Consider the following 21,617-nt stretch of genomic DNA (forward strand, 5'->3'; position numbering starts at 1 on the left):
TGTAAATTTTACAATTTAGTCCCCTAACTTTTAAATATATATAATTTAATTCTAAGTTTTTGTAAGATTTCTATTTAATCCCTAATAATTTTGATACTTTTGAATTATTCACCACAATATATTTTCTAGTTAATTTGTGACTTTCTAACTCTAAAAAAATTAACCATGTATTACATAATTTTGGACACCCTTTGGTACATGAATATCAAGATATCATATCTAGTCCATAATTATCCTTGGGAATAATATTATTATAAGGTCAATTTAGGTAAATTAAAAATTGAAAGAAATTTTTAGGGTCATTCATATATATATATATATATATATATATGTATGGATAGATATAAATAGATATGGATATAGATATACAATTATACATGTAATACATATATAATATTTATATATTATCGTCGTTGCCACCTCTATCGGCAACTACTAATATCGTCGTTAGATTCTGAGCGACCTCGCCATTGCCTAGTGCAAGCAAAAGAGGGCAACAGTGATTGTGAGAGTAACGTCAATAAATATAATTTTATAACGGCTCACGCCTTTTTAATGATCTTTTAAAATACATTTAATTAACTAATAATTTAAACTAGTCAATAACATATAATTTATTAAATATGTTTAAATATAAAAACAAGAGGCAAAGTGAATATTTGCACACTTAAAGTAGCTAAAAGAAAAAAAACGATGTCATTTCGTATAATACGCACATGTCAAACACTTTTCGTTAGTTTCTAACAAATAATACTTAATTTTTAGTATATTTTAAAAAATATACAAGGCCTTTTACCTATAAAATGAATATAGAAGAATTTCATACAATTTCACCAAATCATACGAGGTGTTACGCGATTTACCTAAAGTTAGCTTACCCTAAGAGAAAAAGTCTCAAATATATTGATCTCGAACTTGGACATGAGGGGTTATTTACATTTTACTCACTCTAGTACGTCATTATTTTTGCCAGTACGATGTAAAATGACATGTCTCAACACATAATCACGACTCATATATATGTTCTGCCCGTCCGTACTATGTTTATCCTATGAATATGGTCTAATTTTCAAGCTCAATGATCTTCACCACAGATGCATCCCCGACTTTCTGGCAAACAACGACACGATCGTGTGGTTTAACAATGCCGGAGGCCTGGCCGTGATCCAAAGCAACCTTTAAAATGGACTCGTTTGTTGCGTTTGTTGTTTCAACCTGCAAGATTGAGCACATCTTGTATCAAATTCTTTCACATAATTCGGATAATATACACACCGAGACAACCAGTACATATCCCTTGCGTATGATAGATTCCTCACAGGGAGTGTTTGCAACTGCAACTTTTTCTATGATTTATGTTCATAACAAAAGTAGAAGTTATTGCAAATGCATCCTGAATATCGAACGGTTAGGATAATTTTGTAAATGTGAAAATCGAATAAGACAAGACTTGTGTTATGTAGCTTGGTAAAATCTTTGGGCTTTAAATATGATTAAGATAATACAAGTACCAAATTATCATTTTCGTAGACGCAAAGAAGCTAAAATGCAACAAGGTTGCATCATATTAAGAGACAACTATGGTGACACGTACACCTGGTGAAGTTTGAGCATATTCTAAAAAGTATTAAGAATTATGTCGCCACTTGTAGTTATATTTTTACGTAACACATACCGCCTTAAAGACCAGACGACCAAAAGAAATCTATAATGTAAAAAGATGTCGCGCAATTTTTCAAAATTGAGAGATTCTTTTGTAATATGCTCAAACATCATCAAGGTCCGAGTAATTATATACAACGGGGAGGTTAAATCCCGTTAGGCAATAATGAACATTATAATGACCGCAGAGCAAACGCAAATATGGTAAGCTAAGAAAGGACCATAATCAAAGTCGAGAACTTTAGAGCTCTCGAGTTCTAAGTTCTGACAAAAATGATGAAAATCTGAATTCTTTCAAAAAGTATTTGAACAACTATGCAAAGGCTGCGCCAACCAGACAACATACAGATTATAAAACTTACCGGATGTCGAGCATCTGCAAGCATGGGGAAAAGCCCTCTGACGATCAAAGATTGCCTTGCCTGCCAACAAGAAGTAATTTTCACAATGAATATCCCCAAAACAAGTACTATCAACCACATACTAAGTAGCTGTTGCTAGGACAAATGACGACAATGTTAAAGTTTTGGTCCTTCACCCCAAAGGGTGCAGAAGGAATTTGAAAATGATACGAGCCTATCAAATAAACACAAGCTTTTCAATCAATAGATAACAAAATCCATGTAATAGCATATTAATGTAACCTCGACACTCGAAAGTATACCTCAAAAGCTCCAGTAAAGGTCCAGTGCAGTTGATCCGTCTTCAGACGTGGAATGACAACAGAGAATACAGGCATTGTTGGCCTGTACTTAGCTATAAGCCTGCATTATTATGATTGACCTTGTTATTTTACTTTTTAAGATAGTCAACTACAAACACACCTACATAAACATATATATACACACACACCCACATAAACATACACACACACACACACACACATATATATATAGAGAGAGAGAGGGGGTAGGGAGATTGACATGGCCGTTCGTCCCGATGAAGTGAAACAAATAATGACTGATGCCTTGACCTTGATGGCGGCACGTACCTACATTAACAAAATGTATGAACTAAAATCGACTAAAGTGCCATGCAGAGACAGAATGTTGAGACATAGTGATCTGAAAGGAAAGAGGTGTAAGATTTTAGAGTAACATACAGCAGAGGAAGCAATTGATTCAATGTGAGACATTGGTTGGCCAACACACTTAACCGCCTTTCTGAAGTACAAATCCTGATTGTAAACCTTTTCTGCCTGCACAAGGTATGTCAGTTAACTATTCCGCATGATGGTAGCGAGTAAAATTAAAATTTTTCATCTCAAGCCAGTTCTATGAGGATGCGTTTGGCATGGTGGATTTGAATTAGGCTGAAGATTTGAAATGAATGGATTTGAAATTCATTTGATCAAAATCCCTGTTTGAAATCTTTTATTTGGGTCCATTAGGAATTTGTGCAAGGATTTTAAGTTTATTTGGCTGATGACTTTAGAGCATTTCAAAAGATTTAAATGACTAGGTTATTGGGTGGGTTTCAAGTCCATCACAAATAGAGTTAAAATTAATGGATTCAAGAAAAAGGATTTAAAAAATTCTACTGATTCATTTTATGAGCCAAACAAGTTAGATGGATTTCAAATCCATCAATCCAAATAACGGGGAATCCAATCAAAAATTTGTGTGGACAGTCTCACACATTGCAAATTGATCGGCCCATCTCAAATTTCTCGATATTTTTCCTTTGGGTACTTCTTTCCATTGACTATAAATGTACAGAAACCACGTCGCAACAAGCAAGAGGAATAAAAGAAGTTAAGTTACCTCGGCGCAAATTCGACCAACAATAGATATAGCGTCAACAGGGTAAAGTCCCCTTAGTGTTTCCGCACCTAAAAGGATTGCATCACTGCCTGAAAAACGAACACGAACGATATAATATAAGTTTTTGAGTCCCAAAACTCAAATTGCTTTCATAATTGACCTTTGGGGACGAATTAGACAAACAAGGATGAGAACCGGAAGATACCATCGAGTACAATATTGGCAACGTCAGTTGCCTCCGCACGAGTTGGTCTTAAGTTGTCTGTCATGCTGTCGACAACGCGAGTGACCACTGCAGGCTTGCCTGCCATATTGCACTTGTGAACAGCTTGTTTTTGAAATAAAAACACCTGAGCACAGTAGAAAAAGTATGTTAGACAATACGAGTGAGCAATCCACCAAACCGAAAGTCCGCGAAAATAAATGCTAAGATCAACCATAGGTAAAAGAAAGGAAAGAGAACGAATGGTAAAATATTGCTTCTAAATGGCGAAAATGACTATTTTCCAAGTCTTTTTTGGTTCTTATAATTTCCCTGTATAATAGTCAGCCCTATATAAAAAAGTGATTTCATGTAGATCCATAGCAAGTTAAAGGTAAAAGAATCCTTTAAGCTATTGAGAGAATGCAGCGTTGCTTAAGCCAAGACTTGTCTGTCTAAAGGAACAGTCAAATCATACATCCAGCCTCTGTAACGTACCTTCTCCGGTGGGAGATCGATTCCAAGATTTCCACGAGCAAGGATGATGCCATCAGCTTCTTGGAGAATCTCATCAAAATGAATCATCCCCTGTAATAAAAGATAATGAAAATAATTACGAGAAATATTTCACTTAAAGATTAACAACCAGCTTCAACTTTCGAGTTTGCCTTGAAAGAAGTGGAAGAGATTGCCGACCTCTACATTTTCAATTTTTGCAAAAATCTGAGTCTGACTGAGGCCATCTAGTTTAGAAAGAAATTCACGAGCCTGAAGGAAAACATGAGAACAAGTTCATCTTGATAGCTTGACAGAACTTTAGTATCAACAAGATGAAAACATGACTTAGCGAACTACTTACATTTCTGATGTCTTCCGCGTGCCGTGTGTATGAAATGGAAATGAAGTCTATGCTGTTGCGAGCACCCCAAGTCCTTATAACCTGTTATTTGCATGACATTACCGAAAACCAAAATGAACTGCACATTTCAATAGGAAGAGTTGAGCAAGATTCAGAATATATCTTCTTAAAAGTGGTGGTGATCATGCATTGTTGTAAGCATGAAAGAACCGAACTTGAATGATTTAGATGATACCCTCTCAGTGTGTCAAATTCGCATACCTCCTTATCTTTATCAGTCAAAGTAGGAAGTTCAATGTGGATCTGAGAGACATGCAGAGTATACAATGATCCAGCCAATGTGGCAGAATTCTTGATTATGCAATGCACATCCTCTCCTTTGACCTCCTTTACCTGTATAGTTGGGACCCATTATGTTCGGATTAGATGTTTGTATACACTAATTAATAATTCTTTAGACAATCACATGTTGTTTTTATCTTTTCCAAATGTTTTGTTCAAGATTAATAACGAGAATGAGCTCGAATCATTGGCCTCACAAATGGAAAAGAACGGCAAATTCTATTGGTGGGCCAGTCAGATGTAACATTCTCGAAAGTTAATCTGAAACAACCAAATGGCAATGTCAAGGTTCATGTCACCATACCTCCAGCCATACTGAAGTTGTTTCATTTCCTGTGAACAGATACTGGCCAATGAAAATAGTGTCTCCTGTCTTTACTGCCTGCAAAGTCAGAAAAGTATGTCCAGATTTAACAGAAGTTCATATCTATGAAATGGTGGATCCGAAAGTTGCAGCTTTAGGCAAAAAGTAGAAAGAGCAAATTATGGCACATAATAGTTCAAGAGCGAGAAAATTACAGACCTGTGCATCTCTTCAGACGCTCAATGCAGAAACACTGCTGAAAAATATGAACAGACAGCATAGAAAACCTAAACTTCCCATACTAGAATTTGAGTATTGGAAAGACAAACAAGAAACGTTTTACCATGCATGAGTTAAAAAAATTTGCACAAAAGTATCACAAACAGCCAGATTCACCTAGTCTAAAACTTTTATAAGCTCTCAGAGCACCAATAAAGCCTGCTGTCAGTAAAATTGAAATGCTAAAAAATTTTCACAAGATCTCCCATCGAATATTGTTACCTTGGATAACCCCCTAAAATTAATGGGAAGTAAATTAGACGTAGCTTCCTTGTCCTGATCAGGTGTTAAAACGATCAATGCATCTTCCTTAAGGGAAATAGGGTGCTCAGTTTTGTTTACAACTTGCAGTTCTGGGCCTCCTGTGTCAAGCATAACCTGATGAACACAAGAAATAGGATAAACAAAGGTTAACTTGTTTTCATTTTTGTGCATGAAAATTACATTTCCTACGCAAGTCACTGCAAAGATTTTAGGCTTACCGCACAGAGCTTCTTAGTACTCCTGATAGCCGCTTTCAGATTCTCCAATGTCTCTTGGTGATATTCAGCGTCGCCCCATGAAAAATCAAACCGTGCAACTGTCCGTAAGTATAGAAGATAACGTATCAACTTAATCATCCATTACATCAAATTTACAATTCGAAATTTAGAATTTTAAGTAAGCCATAGAACAACAGGATAACTACTAATCTTAACACTCCCTTTTCTCTTTCTTAGATGGTATTTGAACTCGTAAATGAGATAAATGTGGTTTATTTCAATCCATAAAAAATCACCGCCAAGTGATCTTTTGTGAATTCAATCTTGCAAGCAACAGGGAAAGGAAGAAAAAGGATCAGATACAATAACTTGTACACTATGATCACTTTTAATTCAGTAAAATTATCAAATAGCCCTAGAAAATAGCATACAAGTATACTCATTAGCAATCTAACTGATGATAAAGAAGCTGACAGTGATTCAATGAAAATCACCAGACATTCCAGCCCGAAGGCATCCAGAAATAGCCTCCACTGACCGCGATTTTGGGCCAAGAGTCCCGACTATCTTTGTCATTGCTGGAAAGAAATTCTGCAGGGAGAAATTCCAATTACAGCAATTCAAAAGAATCAAGAACACAGATAGTACTCAACCCCACCATTTCAGCATTAACACAACATCACACACTTCGATTTAGGTCCCAACACTAACAAACTGTCCAAGCAACTAGGAAAAGCAGTACAACCTGAGATCATTGTCACTAAACGAGTTTAGAAAGAAAAAATTTGATAAATTACCCTATAATAGAACAAGGGCCATATCGTTTGTGGAAGAAAGTTCTTTCAAAGATTATTATTATTATTATTATTATTTAAAAAGACAAGAAATGCATACAGGTTTAGAGGGCTCAAGAATGGAAGACATCCTTATGGGCTCCTCGAGATGCAAGTGATTCGACACCATTTTAGCTTATCAAGAAAAGCGCACAAACACACAGTTGAGTGTGTGATTGAGTCTTTGGTAGGAGGAGATCAAAGTATAACAAAATTCTTGGAAATCTAACAAGGTGGTAGCGTTGGAGAGGAACAGGAGAGATTTACATTATTTACATATATATATTAGAAAAAAAGAATCTGTTGGAGTTGATGGAAATTTCTTCAGATGTGATTGTGTCCTGCAATATTTTCAGTGCCACTGACTCAATACTCTGTAATCTGCCACGCATAGACGGTGGTAAGGGTCCAAAACCAAGGACGTACGAGGTAGAGGGGGAAGTCCGCGTCATGCGTGGCGGGTTTGGAGATACGGATCGTATGATGCATATGGGTGGACCAAAGTCCGGATCATGCGTTGCGGGTTTGGAGATTCGGATCGTATGATGCTCATGCGTGGACCTTACATTTGTACGCTTGTGCTCTTCTTGGATGGTCAACACTTGGACAAATTCAATACATTCGGCACGACACTATGGTTTTAATTTTAATTTTTTTAAGATAAATTATCGTTACATATCTTAAAATTTGACATAATTAATTATTTATAAAATTATAAATATCTATATTATTTTAATGTCCATTGACTAACGAGCTCATTCATTATCCTTTTCCATTCAAATTTTTGCGATAAACTAACTAAATATTTTTTTGGATTATAGATTTTAATTTTTTATATGTTCAAAATTTTTTTAAAAATATTTTTATGATCTAAATGCCCTATAAATTATTTGCTTTACACTCTAAGAATTGTTTTTTATTTTTTAAATATTTCAAAATATCAGTAAGAGCAAAATAGTAATTTATATCCTACTGTTAGAGGCTACGTAATTATTTTTCATGTGAAGAAATATGTGTAATTCCCAAATAAAGAAAGGGTATTTACGATTATTAATTATACAAAATCTCCTAGGGGATAATTGTAATTTATTTTTTTTTATTTTTAGAAGATAGAGAGATAAAAATAATGATAATTTTTTATTTTTGTTTTTTGGAGAAAGAAAGAAAAACAAAGATAAGTAAAAATTTAGTATTAATTAGAGGCATTACTATGACTTTAATTTCAAAATAATTCTTTCTATTTTTCGGAGTTTCAAATATGTTTGATTTTGTATTTTGCATTAGTATGACAATACTCTCTATAATTAAATTTAATTATACAAACACCTCTATCATTTGCAAGCACTACAAAAAAATTAATTATTCAACTATAAATCACTACGCCTTAAGAACCGTTGTAAATCAATACTATCTATTATAGCTAGATAAAATTGACGCAAAAAGTTAAGTTTTGGACAACAGTTACTTTTAATATGGTTTCACCTATGACCAAAGCTATGAAAAAAAAAATGGATTAAAGTCACTTTTCGTCTCTTAACTTCAGGTCATTCTCGTTTTAGTCCCCTAAGTTACTAGAGTTCCATTTTAGTCTCGTAAAATTGAAAAAATCTCAATTTTGGTACAAATTTGGTCGGAAAGTTGAGTCATTCCGTCCCCTAACTTCAGGCCATTCTCGTTTTAGTCCCCTAACTTCAGGCCATGTCTTCACCACATCTTCTTTTTCAGCCAATCACAATGCAAGCCCAAATTTAAAAAGTCACATGCCTGGCATGTGACTTTTTCCGGCGAGTGACTCAATTTTCCAACCAAATTTGTACCAAAATTGAGATTTTTTCAGTTTTACGGGACCAAAATGAAACCCTAGTAACTTAGGGGACTAAAACGAGAATGACCTGAAGTTAGGGAACAAAAATTGCCTTTAAGCCAAAAAAATTTTAGCCCTCACTTGTAAAAATAATGATTAATAACCTAACTACGTTAATTAAAATCCGCCGAATTTAATCATAGTAATTTTCTTTTTGTTTGAGGGAACGATGAATTATATTAATAAGTAAACGGAATGAGTACAAAAAGTCCAAAACATGAAACCCACCCACTTCTTTCAACATTCACACCAGCCCTATACCTTTTCTCAAGAGCAGAATGCTTAAGCCTAACAGCAACTACAGCCGCCACATATTCCTCTTGATACCGCAGAATTCGTCTGACCAGATAGCTGCATTGCTGTTGTATCCTTTCCCTCAATAACAACCTGGTTTCGATGCTGCCACAAACCGCAACATAATGCTAGAAAATTGTTTGTTTTAATTGATTTAAGTTTGACCAAATCCAGGCCTTAAGGCTGGCTGTTTGAGAGGAATGATAGCGACCATACGTGCCTAGGGAAGGGAAAGATACGTGCCTAGGGAAAGCAGATTATTACAGTACATGTATGATTGTTTCGTCCTCAGCACCACACAACACACAGGTTCCTCCTAACCTGAGACTCCTATCCGTCTAGCCAAATTGAACTGCGTTGGTATATATGGTTTCTTGGCAAGCCCTCCATATGAACATTCGCACTTTTGGAGGAGTCTGACTATGCCACACAAGCTCCCGTTTGTCACGTCGTATCCTTTGATCACTGCCTTCACTCCGGCCAAAAGTTGAGGCTATGGTACTGGAGCGCTTCGCCAGCTCTAAGTAATAGGCCGATTTAAACGAAAACTGGCCATCCTTACCGTCGTGCCATACGGTAATTGGCCGATTTAAACATGGTAATTGGCCATAATGAAAAGTCATATTTTTTTTAATGAAGATTATAAGTACACCTCTTGAGATATCCCCTCCATAGATACATTCTGTCTCATGAGAAATTCATACCTAACCCAATAAGATAAATTCTATACTTTTACCAAATATCACATAGATATTAGGGATTTTAAATACTTCATTAAAATTTGGTATTTAATACTCTACCGCAGCATTTATGACAAATGGAACGGAGAAAAATGTAGTTCTAATTATTACAAAATTTAAAATATAAATTCAGTGAAAATCTAATATCTGTGTAGCAATACAAGAAAAATATGTATTTTGCTACGACAAAGAACCCATAACAAAGTTGGTTTTTACTATGAATTTTACCTTGTAGCAATAATTCCAACGAAAGCGACATAGTTTTAATTTTTTACTGTGATATTATTTTATTACAAAAGAATCATATTTTATAATATAAGAAAGTTCATTGAAACGACGCTGTTTTGCAGCTTTATAACAAATATTTGTGAGTGTAGCAAAAGAATTTGGCTTCAACATGAAACTTTTTTCCTCCCCTTCAAATTTTTAATTGTTGAATGTATATATATATATATATATATATATATATATATATCTTTCTCCCTTTCTCCCTACCTACACCTACCCTCCACCACCGAGACTAATACCGTTGTCATCGTGGTCGTGTTGTTCCTTCTTTTTCATGTCGAACAAATGGTTCTGATATATTATTTTGAAGAAAAAGTTGGCATGGAATAAGCCGTGGCCACAACTTATCACATCACCATTTCTATCTAGCGCACATCCACGTCTTAACACTCTTATTGCACTAATTTTCTTACAACTTCCACCACTTCCTAACATACAAATCATAAAAACAAAAAAAAGAAATTGAAAATACAAGAAACTTAAGTTAGAATTTCTTCATCCTTTCCAATTTTGTTTTTCCCTTCTCTACATTGTCATCTTCCTCACCAAGCCAGAGATTATAACCCTTCCTCTTGAGCACATTGGAGGATCTTCCCATTGAAAGAACCTACACCCAACACTCTTCGCCCGCCCCCCTTTTACATGTAAAATTTGTGGCAGAAGAGAGTAGAAAATATAACTCTTCATCGAAAATTCCAAATTAAAATACTATAATTTCTTTAAGATAAAAAAAAAAAATTCAGCAAATTATAAATTTTCGATGATCGAAGTCCTCTAACTATTAAAAAAATATTAATTTACAGGTTATAATTTGTCACCCCTGTACCTAAAGTTCTTAAATTACCACCCACTAACATACATGATAATAAATACAATTTAACCACCATACCACATAAACAATAACCATTATTGTTATTATTTTTTTATCTAACACCTTTTGCACATGGCATCTTATATTGTCATCATATTTCTAACTCACAACCAATAACATCCTCAAAAACAATTTCTCATATCAACCCAACTCATTTTTCATAGCTGAGATGAGATGAAACAAAAAGCATTTACAACCTAACTAGTCCTATTCTCTCAGTTTGATTGATTGATTGAAATTCGTAGTTTCAGCTTAATTTTGTAGCAACTCGTACTCACTAACTCTAGCTTAAAAGTTCTTCCAAAAGCGATGAAATTCGACCATGACCACTCCTAATCATAAGATAATGGAAAAGTAAACTACTTTTTCTCATCTTGGTAAATTTTCATACATACATATCACAGCATCCTAACAGTAGATTCATAGTAGTGCAACATTGTCATTCAGTAGATTCGTAGTACTGCAACATTGTTGTTCTTTCTCATACCATACCGAAGACGACAAGCACCAGAACATAGACAAAATCGAACGTACGCTACCACCATCCGTTGTTTTGTAAGATTTTCAGAAAAGAAGGGGAGAATCTAATCTTCAAGCTCAATGATCTTCACTACAGATGCATCACCAACTTTCTGACAAACGACGACACGGTCATGCGGTTTTATGAGGCCAACAGCCTTCCCGTGACACAAAGCAAGCTTTAAGACGGACTCGTTCGTTGCACTCACGGGCTCAGCCTGCAAACAGAGCATGGCTTGTATTATGCATGACTCGGAGTTTAGAGAAATCAATACAGAAGTGTGTAAAACGTGTGCAAAAGCAAACAGAGAAAAACCAAAAGCAAGAACACACAAATTTTTACGTATAGGATAAGGACTCATTTCTTCTTTAAATGGATCTTAGAAACTCTTACCATCTTTTATTTTTGAATCTTATAAGCTTATTTTTATAAAAACTATCAAACAGTTTGCTACATCTTTTAAGTATTCAAAGATGTTTAAATCATCGAAACACCCCCTTAGTTAAATCATGGAAAAGGAACAGATGAAGAAAATCTTACAGGATGTCGAGCATCTGCGAGCATGGGAAAAAGGCCTCTGACTATCAGGGATTGCCGCGCCTGCCAATACACAACTTCATCAATTAAAAGAGACGGCATAGGAACTGGAACTCGACAAAAATGAAATCGAACATGAAAATCCCGTATTAAAGAACAATGTGCATTCATTTAGCAAAGCCACGCTATTGATGAAAATAAGCATAAAGCACTGAACTATGATATAGGATAGCATAGAACATGTAAAGAAATGTGAATGTGAACCACCATCGAGTACCTCAAAAGCACCACTGAAAGTCCATTGCAGCTGATTTGTCTTCAATCGTGGAATGACTACTGATAAGACAGGCATGGTAGGTCTGTACTTAGCTATTAGCCTGCACCATTGTTTCGAAGGAGATAACATCAATACTTAAATTTGAATATTTATTCGAGCATATTAATAATGTTAGGAAGTTGCATGATAGAACTGAAATGTGTGGACAAAAGGAAAATACCAAAAATCAAACACAAAAGTACACAAGTTTTATGAGTTTGGAGTCATATATCCATGACCACTCATACTTCTCTAACAATGATATGATTTTCTTACAAGTATAATAAACAACCATCCATCCACTGCATTTAAGTATTCTGTAAGATACTGTAAAATTTCAGTTTTTCCTTGACAATAAAATTTATGCCAGCCAAAAACCTTTTCTACACGCAGCTGCGTTTATGCATGTAGTCACCCGTACAAATATAGCTTACTGGAGAGACAGAGAGAGAGAGAGAGAGAACCTTGCAGCTCGTCCTGATGAAGTGAAACAAATGATGACAGATGCCTTCACCTTCACAGCAGCACGGACCTAGATCAATGAAGCACTATGTTTTATGAACAATTCAAAACCACCAGCTGCTAAACATACTTATGATATGGATATGGCTTTAACAGATTGAACGACAAGGAACAAAGTAAATAGCTACATACTGCAGAAGAAGCTATTGACTCCAGGTGTGTCATCGGTTCGCCAACGTACTTGACAGTATTTTTGAAATAGAGATCCTGATTGTAAACCTTTTCTGCCTGCACAAAGTGTAATAATAAATTAATTGGTGCACTAAGAAGATACTCAACCTGGTATGGAAATGAGTATGACGGTGGTAGGGATAATTAGAATGCTACTCGGCCAGGTTTAGGCATATTATAAAAGAACACAGATTTTTGAAAATTTGAATTGCACATCCGGTGATTATATTTTTATATTACAGATACTGCACTAAGAATAGGAACACAAGGGGGAATTGCAATCAAAATATGGTGACATGTAGTGTAAGTGTAATTTTACAAAATTGGTGGACTTTAATGTAATATACCCATAACTCAAGAGGTGTCAAAGTGATCATCGACATGATATGTTGAGACAAAACTATAAAGTATTAGCACGAACATACATCCGTTTCGATAAAATAAAAATCTTTTTCCTTATTATATTGTGCAAAATCTTTTATGAATCTATATACATAAGTACAGAGGCAAAGTGGAGAGAGTTTCAGTTGGGCTGGTTGGTCAAATGATGCAGCCACAATTAAGTTTCTCAGAGTGCTGAATAAGCAAGGGAATAATATAAAATAAACCTAACCTCGGAACAAATTTTTCCGACAGTTGATATTGTCTCAATGGGGTATAATCCCCGCAGGGTTTCCGCACCTAAAAGAATTGCATCACTACCTGAAAACAAGTGCAAATTGAGACTTGATAAGCTTTCAAGTTGCCAAACTATAAACCGACAAAATGTACCAATGAAGGCATAAAACAGATAACTCTAAGCACCAAATGGCACTATAGTTGATACGTTTATAGCTAAACAAAAACCAAAAGTGTAGTTGGGGATGGAAACATACCATCGAGTACAGCATTTGCAACATCAGTCGCCTCAGCACGAGTCGGTCTTAAGTTGTCAGTCATACTGTCCACAACACGAGTGATGATTGCTGGCTTCCCTGCTATGTTGCATTTGTAAAGAGCTTCCTTTTGATATAAAAATACCTGAAAACAGTAGAAGACGCTGTTGGAAACGTTAAAAGAGTGATCAACTAACGGTAATTGCATGGAAGAGGGAGACATCTCAAATAAAAAGAAAATGCAAATGATGAAATTGGAACTAGAAAAAGCGGAAAAAGGGAACAGGGTTTGGAGCTGATAATTATGCTAGAAATACCTCCTTGGATATAGAAAAAGTTCTGTCTCAGTCTGTGAAGATTTAGAAGATTCGAGTAGCATTCTTACTATTAGCTATAACTTTTGGCACAACATGCTGCTAATATTTTGCTAATTTTCCTTATTATATAATCAACACTCTCACGTTGCTCTTCAGGAGATTCATATTTAAGTGTTTTTAGAGTTTTTTAAATTATACTTTTTTTATTATTATTTTTTAATTAGATCTAAAAGAGAGAAGGCGAGTAGGATATTAGTTTCAAGAAGTTAAATGATAATATTTGACTCCTAATCCTATGGTGGACCTTCTCTGGCGGGAGGTCTATTCCAAGATTTCCACGAGCAAGGATTATGCCATCGGCTTCTTGGAGAATCTCGTCAAAATGAATCAAACCCTGCAAGAAGAGGACAGGAAAATAAGCATGACAAACAGTTTGCTGTAAGATTAGTACGGTTTCATGTTTAGAAGTTATTCAAAGAAGAATCAAGAACAGGCTTCTAACCTCCACATTCTCAATCTTGGCAAAAACCTGTGTCTGGTTCAGGTCGCCCAATTTGGAAAGAAACTCACGTGCCTGAAGGAAACCATGAAAATTATCCAACCATTACCAAGTATATCGAAAGCATCAACCCGGATATACATTTTTAATTTGTTACTAACGCTTAGCTAAAAACCAAAAGGGATAATTACATAAACTTCCACTCAGGTTTGGGCATACTACAAAAAGAAATCCTCCAGTTTTGAATAATTATCTCCTGTAGTCATTTTTTTGCAAATCGAGAGTTTTTTGGGTAATATATCCAAATTTGAGGAGATGTCAGTATAATTATTCCAAATAAAAAATGACTAGAAGTGAGAGAAGGGGCAATAGTATTCAGTAGAACATACTTACATGTCTAACATCTTCTGCACGTCGAGCATAAGAAAGTGAAAGGAAATCTATTTTATTTCGGAGTCCCCATGTGCTTATAACCTGATAATGGTATGAAATAACTACCATGTAATTATGGATGAAAAAAAGGTCAGAAATATATTCAAACAGAACAGTAATATGAGCTTGAGGATTTTCTTTGGAAGCTTCACATCTTTGGACAAGCATGAAATAGTATTTCTGGATTGACTCGGATGAAGTCCTCGTCAATCAGGCTTGCTAGAAGCACATACCTCCTTATCTTTATCAGTGAGGGTAGGAAGGTCAATACGGATCTGAGAGACGTGTAGAGTATACAATGGCCCAGCCAAGATGGCAGAATTCTTGATCAGACAAACCACATCCTCGTCTTTCACCTCAGATACCTGCATGGTCGGAATTTGACAATAAATGGTGTAAATGTTTGTTATGCACTTAAAACGCGAGTTCATGTCGAAATTCATGTATTATTTATTCACGCATTTATCATCATTGCATGTTGATCTACAGATTGTAAGAATGAAGTTGTTGAAGAACCAAGATTTCTGGAAACCATAAAGACACAAAATACTATGGAAACAACAATAACATTTCTGATGCTACCATACCTCCAGCCAAACTGAAGTTGTTTCTCTTCCAGTAAACAAGTACTGGCCAATGAAGATATCATCACCCTTTTTCACTGCCTGCAAAGAAAGAAAACTAAGGTTTATAGAGTAGTCGAGTTTCATCCATGCAGGGGATGAGGATTTTGAAAACACAGAGATTTTATTTCTCCATGATCCAGTGCAACAATATACTCAAAGATATAGAGCACCAAAAATGAAACCAAAAAACTGAGCACAGAATGCTAGAGGCTTGCCATTCTTTCAAGATATAGTCTAATTTGTACTAGGCGTGATCACCTTCGGAAATAGTTTCAACCTTTTCTGTAACTTAAGATTGCATGACTCATAATCATATGACTGGCATATAACATTTGCGCCGATGAAGCATCATCAAAAATTTCAAAAGAATATGAAAACCACGGCATTTTTACCTTGGATAGCCCACTAAAATTAATGGGAAGTAAATTTGAAGTAGCTTCTTTATCTTGATCAGGTGTCAGGATGATGAAGGAATCTTCCTCGAGGGTAATAGGATGCTCGGATTTGTTGACAATTAGCAGCTCTGGACCCACTGTATCAAGCATAACCTGAAAAAGCCAAAAGGTTTTTACCTTTTATGTTTTGACGAAACAAGACTAGTTTTGACATTGTTATCTACTGAAAAATCATGCAATCCTGAAGCCAGTGCAAGAAATATCAAGCTTACTGCACAGAGTTTTTTCGTCGTCTTGATGGCCACTTTCAAATTCTCTAGTGTTTCTTGGTGAAATTCAGCATCGCCCCATGAAAAATCAAATCGCGCAACTATTGGAACATCATTTGATTTATATTAATTCATTAGGGTAAATAATTCCAATGCTTCAAGCTTTAGTAAAGCTAGTCCTTATGTTGAAATGAAAATAACTAAAAGCCAAAAACACGCGGTTCGGATTTTCAGTTGCAAATTAAGATTACATCTCATAGTGTATTTTATATACAACCACGTGTATAAAATAATTTCTTAAGATAATGTGGATCTTATGTGTACATATAATTGCAACATCAGATGCAACATTAACTTGTAATAGAACATCTTGACTGCAAAACAGGCAAGAAAATGTAATAAATTGCTGTTACTACACTAATATTTTTTTGGAAAAAAATATTGAGAAGTGAGTTAAGGAGATCACCAGACATTCCAGCCTTAAGACACCCAGAAATAACCTCCACGGACCGCGAATTCGGGCCTAGTGTACCAATTATCTTTGTCATTGCTGGGAAGAAATTCTGCATAAAGAAATGGATTCACATTCTCAAAGAAAAAAACACATGAAAACATATTCCTTAAAAATAAAAAAAGCAGATTCGACTACTGATTCAACAGCATTACAAGATCACACTTCTCTTACATCTTAACTGAAATTCCCAAAACAAGGTACAGCACCACATAATCGTACAAAAATAGAAAGCAGAAATAAAAATTAAGCTGAATTCTCAGCACAATTCAGTACGATCACTTCCCACAACCCTTTTCTTTACTCACATAACTGGTTAAAATTCAGTGAGAAAAAAAAAAATAAAATTAACAACTACAGGAAAAAAGAGAAAAGAAGTAATTACAGGCTTAGATGGCTCAAGAATTGAAGCCATCCTGATCGGCTCTTCAAGAAGCAGGTAATTGGACACCATTTTCACGCACAAACACACAGTGGAGAGTGAATTTCTCTGTGGATAAAATGTGGGAATGGTTATGAGGGTAGCTGGGAAACAGCGATGACAGAGTAAGGAAAAGAACAATTTTTGCTTCCCATTTACTGCTACTGTTTCCCTCTTCCAACCAAATCAATGTGCTGTCCCCGTCAAAGTCAGTGAGCGTGCTTCAACGGATTAACCAATACTTCAGTTCCTCTGTTTTATAGGACTTTATTCCTTTTTTTCAACTAATTTCAACAAAGTTTGGTGATTGTGTCTTATGCCATGCAGTCGATGCCCAGTCTGATTGATTGTACCAAGATTCACTCCGTATGTTTTCATTTCCAAACTATTTTCAATACAAGTCAAAACATACCCAATATTTGTCATTATTCAAAAACACCTCATTAACTGTTTTAGCATAAATACATACACATATATATAAATATATGTAAAAAAGACATGATTTGATAATGAATAATATTTTTTGTCTCCCATAACACAATATTAAACATATAATACTTATTTTAAATTATCTCTAAAAACAAATCCAAACATACATACTATCTCTAACACACACTTATTTATCTTTGTTTTTCTCTCTCTATCTCCACAAAACACCACAAAACATTCCAAAAACGAATCCAAATATTATGATTATTTCTTCTAATTTTATAAAATTTATGAATTTCTTAATAGAAAAATACATAATTAGAAAAATGAGATATTATAACTTATAAGTCACTCAAATTCTTTTTATGTGAAACAGACGCAAGATGTTTGGTAACATTATGAATCCAGAATTATGGACTTATGACAAGAATATACTATCATTTCCGATAGACAATGTCAATTAATGTGACAAGAATATACTCTTATTTATAATATATTTTAAAGGGTGAAAAATTATTTATTATATACACGTAGGAACGACGTGACACAACGACTAGCATTTTTATAAAAATAACTGAGTTATACAGTTTTGACATGAATTGTTGATCGAATTCTGATCAAACAGTCAGGAGGTCAAATACATTACTTGGTCGCGCTATTTGTCCTGAATGAGAAATATATGAATTCTAGTCATTTAGATGGTGCCTATAATATTTCCGTCATTTATAAGTAGTAAAATATTTATTTAAAAATTAATGATTCTAAATATTTTAAAATATTTATTTCAATTGCAATGAATTTTAAATTCTTATACGATCATTTTATATACTTTCACAGTCAAATTTAATACCACAATATTCTATAATCTAAAAAAATTCAAATCAAAACAAACCCTTCAATAAATAAACAATAAATTAAAAGATTATTTAACGTGGCATAATGCATAATTCAATAAAAAATAAACTATAGGTTATATCAAAACGTGACTTTTAATTTAATATAATAACTGAAGAAAAAAATATTACAATATGGTCATTTCCACTCTGAACGCTGCTCAATTACATGGCCAAATGAGCATTAAATAATGCTAAGTTGAAATTGCAATATAATTTTATGGGATAATTACACTTTTCTCCTCAGAAATTTGACATAATTCCAAGTAAATTTTTTGTATTTTGAAAAATTACATCCAACACCCATGAGATTTGATTCTATCAAAAAAGTTAGTCTCCCCATTAGATAAAATTTGATCATAGAAAAATTATTTAACCTGAATAAGACAGTATAAGTCAGTCGGGGGTAAATATAGATTTTTTTACTAATTTTTTTCGTTAATATCAGCAAATTTGATGGATTTTGACTAACAGAATAACTCACTTATTAGACAGAAGTAAACTTCAGAGTTGCTAGATGTACTTTTTCAGACGACACGACATCTACATATAATTACAGTATTTCCGAGTGACACTTGTCAAAAAATTATAAACCTTGTGGGCTTGCTTGACGCCACCTAGTTGGGCCTGTTGACATGTGGCTTGGTGGGGCCCACTGCCCATACTTTTGTGCTGTTTTTCCTCCATTCTTGTCGGTATTACTACATTTACATGTTCCACGTATTTAGCGCCAAAATCTTCAGTATAATAAATTTTATCAAATTCTATAAATAAACAATTCGAAATTTTAATCCAACGTACCATATCGATTCATCATATTTTAAATAAAAAATCACTAATTGTGTTGGCTATTCGAAAAAATATTTTTTTTCAATAAAAGTAAAAATACAAAATTCGATCGATTCAACAATAACTTTAGAATATCATTCTAATGGGTATTTTAATAAAATCAGTATAAAATATATGTTTAAATAGTTGTCGAAATTAGTTAATATTTTTTGTTAGTAAAGTTAGATTTAGATATTAAATCATTACTTATATATATGACATCATTACTCATAAAAAAAAAAGGGTGAACAGCAATTTATCCCCTGTGATATTGAAAATGAACATATTACCCTTATAAAAAAATATAGAAATTTACCCCCTATACTTTTTAAAATGAAGTAAAAATCATAGGAGGTAATTTGTTGTGTTTTTAAAAATACAGGGAGGTACATCATTATTTATTATTTTATAAGGGGGTAATTCACTCATTTGCAATACCACAAGGAGGTTGCTTGAATTTTTTTCTAAAAAAAGTAATCGCATTTATAGTTATTAATTTATGGCCTATTTACACAAATTATTTTTATTTTTTAGATAATTACGCATATCATTATCACTTATATATACCACTCTTTATATTTTTTGAAAAATTACAAACACCCCGCCTAAAAACATTAGAATTATTACACAGACTATCCTTATTTTTGGACTGTCAGTGATTATTTCTATAATTATATAAAAAATAAAAGTAATTCGTATAAATGAATCACAGATCAGAGAATATAAATATAATATTGAAAGTTTGTAGCTATGGGTAAGAGCTCTATGTCGGCCGTCTGCAAAATTTCGACCATAAAAAAAATATTATAAATAACGAATATGTGGTAGATAAAAAATAAAAATAAAAAGGAAAAACAATAAATGGAAATTGCCACATGTCAATTGGTACATGGAATGGAGTGGGCCCCACTTGGTTTGACGAATTGAAAGGCATTGGGACATTGATTGATGAGTTGTCCCAAACAGCAACTAAATGAGAAAACCTATGGGTGGGTTTTTTGCCCATGGGAAATCATATGATACCCACAGGAATCGCAAAGGGATAATTCCGTAATTTTTAAGATTAATCATATTTTATCATTTGAATTATAATCGTTTTTATGTTTTAGTATTTAAATTTATTTTTGTGTTTATTTATCATCTTCATTTTATGAAATTTTGTACTTTGTCATTTATAATTGTTTTTCAATTAATTTTTTGGTCGAAAAAATATCACATACAGTAAACATGTGATATTTAAGGGTTATATGATGTGAAACTTTTCACATATACACAACATGTAATACTTTTCAGGAGAAAAATCAATAATAAAAAAAAAGTCATATATGGCAAAATAGAAATTTCGCAAAATTAAAATGGTAAATTGACCCAAAAAATCGATGGCAAAGTGTAAAAATACGTATAGTTCGAATGACAATATGTAATTTATCTAATTTTTACTGCCTTCTTATGAAGTTTACTGTAATTATATATAAAAGTTTTGTAATTTAAAAAATTATATTTAGTATCATTGATGTTTGTTTTGTCCAATAAATAGATTCATTCGTAAGTCCAAGTTCACAGATTTTATTGATATCAGTAAAAAATTGAATGAAAATTCATATTTACCATGGAGTGACTTATTACTAACTTATTGCAGGTTAAATAATTCTTTTCCTTACTAAATTATTCTTATACGTCTGTATACGCTAATGCATGCAAAGAGGTGTGTCCCACCCTTATAAGAGTAGTTTGGTTTAAAAAATAATTATTTAATTTAATTGTAAAAATTTATTTATGAGATAAAAATAAATCCAAAAATATTAAGTATAATTCTTTAAATTATAAAAAATTTATGTATAATTACACAAATAAGCATCAGCTATAGACTTTCATCAAGTCTTTGGTGGTTATATACATGGACCCTACATATATATGTGGGCTCCATGAACTTGGTTTATTTCCATCTCAATTTGAAATATTCAACTACTTATAATTTGTTCAAAAAACAAAAAAAAACTACTTATAAAGAAAAATATATATAATAATTTTAGCTTAAGGGCGGAATTGTGTAGTGAAAAGTTAGGGTAGGTAATATTTTTGGTCCCATAAGTTAGACTGATTTTATTTTTGGTCCCATTTATTATGGGAGTAGTACTTTTACTTCCGTATAACACTTCTCTTTTCAACCGACCATTGCTTTGTCCAAATCTGTTTTCCAACTCAATCCATAAATCTCTTGCAGTGTTAGTGTACATGAAACTCTCAACAATGTTCTTGGATATTGAATTTAA

General features: G+C 33.7%; 2 protein-coding genes across 2 annotated transcripts; both read right to left on the reverse strand.

The window, feature by feature from the left end:
• LOC105161300 (pyruvate kinase 1, cytosolic) lies at positions 875-7,101 on the reverse strand. The gene is made up of 16 exons (XM_011078939.2): positions 6,788-7,101; positions 6,388-6,484; positions 5,894-5,991; positions 5,634-5,789; positions 5,133-5,210; positions 4,748-4,879; positions 4,487-4,567; positions 4,324-4,395; positions 4,126-4,215; positions 3,631-3,775; positions 3,426-3,514; positions 2,765-2,860; positions 2,586-2,653; positions 2,327-2,426; positions 2,025-2,084; positions 875-1,215 (listed from the first exon to the last, which is right to left on the reverse strand). Exons 1-16 carry the CDS (start codon positions 6,854-6,856, stop codon positions 1,063-1,065), a joined length of 1,584 nt encoding a protein of 527 aa, XP_011077241.1. The 5' UTR covers positions 6,857-7,101; the 3' UTR covers positions 875-1,062.
• LOC105161301 (pyruvate kinase 1, cytosolic) lies at positions 11,122-17,439 on the reverse strand. The gene is made up of 16 exons (XM_011078940.2): positions 17,159-17,439; positions 16,729-16,825; positions 16,266-16,363; positions 15,991-16,146; positions 15,560-15,637; positions 15,206-15,337; positions 14,934-15,014; positions 14,544-14,615; positions 14,346-14,435; positions 13,725-13,869; positions 13,463-13,551; positions 12,811-12,906; positions 12,621-12,688; positions 12,118-12,217; positions 11,844-11,903; positions 11,122-11,520 (listed from the first exon to the last, which is right to left on the reverse strand). Exons 1-16 carry the CDS (start codon positions 17,225-17,227, stop codon positions 11,368-11,370), a joined length of 1,584 nt encoding a protein of 527 aa, XP_011077242.1. The 5' UTR covers positions 17,228-17,439; the 3' UTR covers positions 11,122-11,367.

Source organism: Sesamum indicum, linkage group LG4 (genome assembly GCF_000512975.1).
Source record: "Sesamum indicum cultivar Zhongzhi No. 13 linkage group LG4, S_indicum_v1.0, whole genome shotgun sequence".
NCBI lineage: Eukaryota > Viridiplantae > Streptophyta > Magnoliopsida > Lamiales > Pedaliaceae > Sesamum > Sesamum indicum.

Excerpts from the sequence above, each read along its gene's own strand:
- LOC105161300 (XM_011078939.2), bottom strand. The coding sequence starts at position 6,856 with ATGGTGTCGAATCACTTGCATCTCGAGGAGCCCATAAGGATGTCTTCC. Across the intron at positions 4,216-4,323 it reads CAAAAATTGAAAATGTAGAG|GGGATGATTCATTTTGATGA; the intron begins GTCGGCAATCTC and ends CTTTTATTACAG. Across the intron at positions 2,861-3,425 it reads TTGGTCGAATTTGCGCCGAG|GCAGAAAAGGTTTACAATCA; the intron begins GTAACTTAACTT and ends TACCTTGTGCAG.
- LOC105161301 (XM_011078940.2), bottom strand. The coding sequence starts at position 17,227 with ATGGTGTCCAATTACCTGCTTCTTGAAGAGCCGATCAGGATGGCTTCA. Across the intron at positions 15,638-15,990 it reads ATTTTAGTGGGCTATCCAAG|GCAGTGAAAAAGGGTGATGA; the intron begins GTAAAAATGCCG and ends CTTTCTTTGCAG. Across the intron at positions 14,616-14,933 it reads GTGCAGAAGATGTTAGACAT|GCACGTGAGTTTCTTTCCAA; the intron begins GTAAGTATGTTC and ends GGTTTCCTTCAG.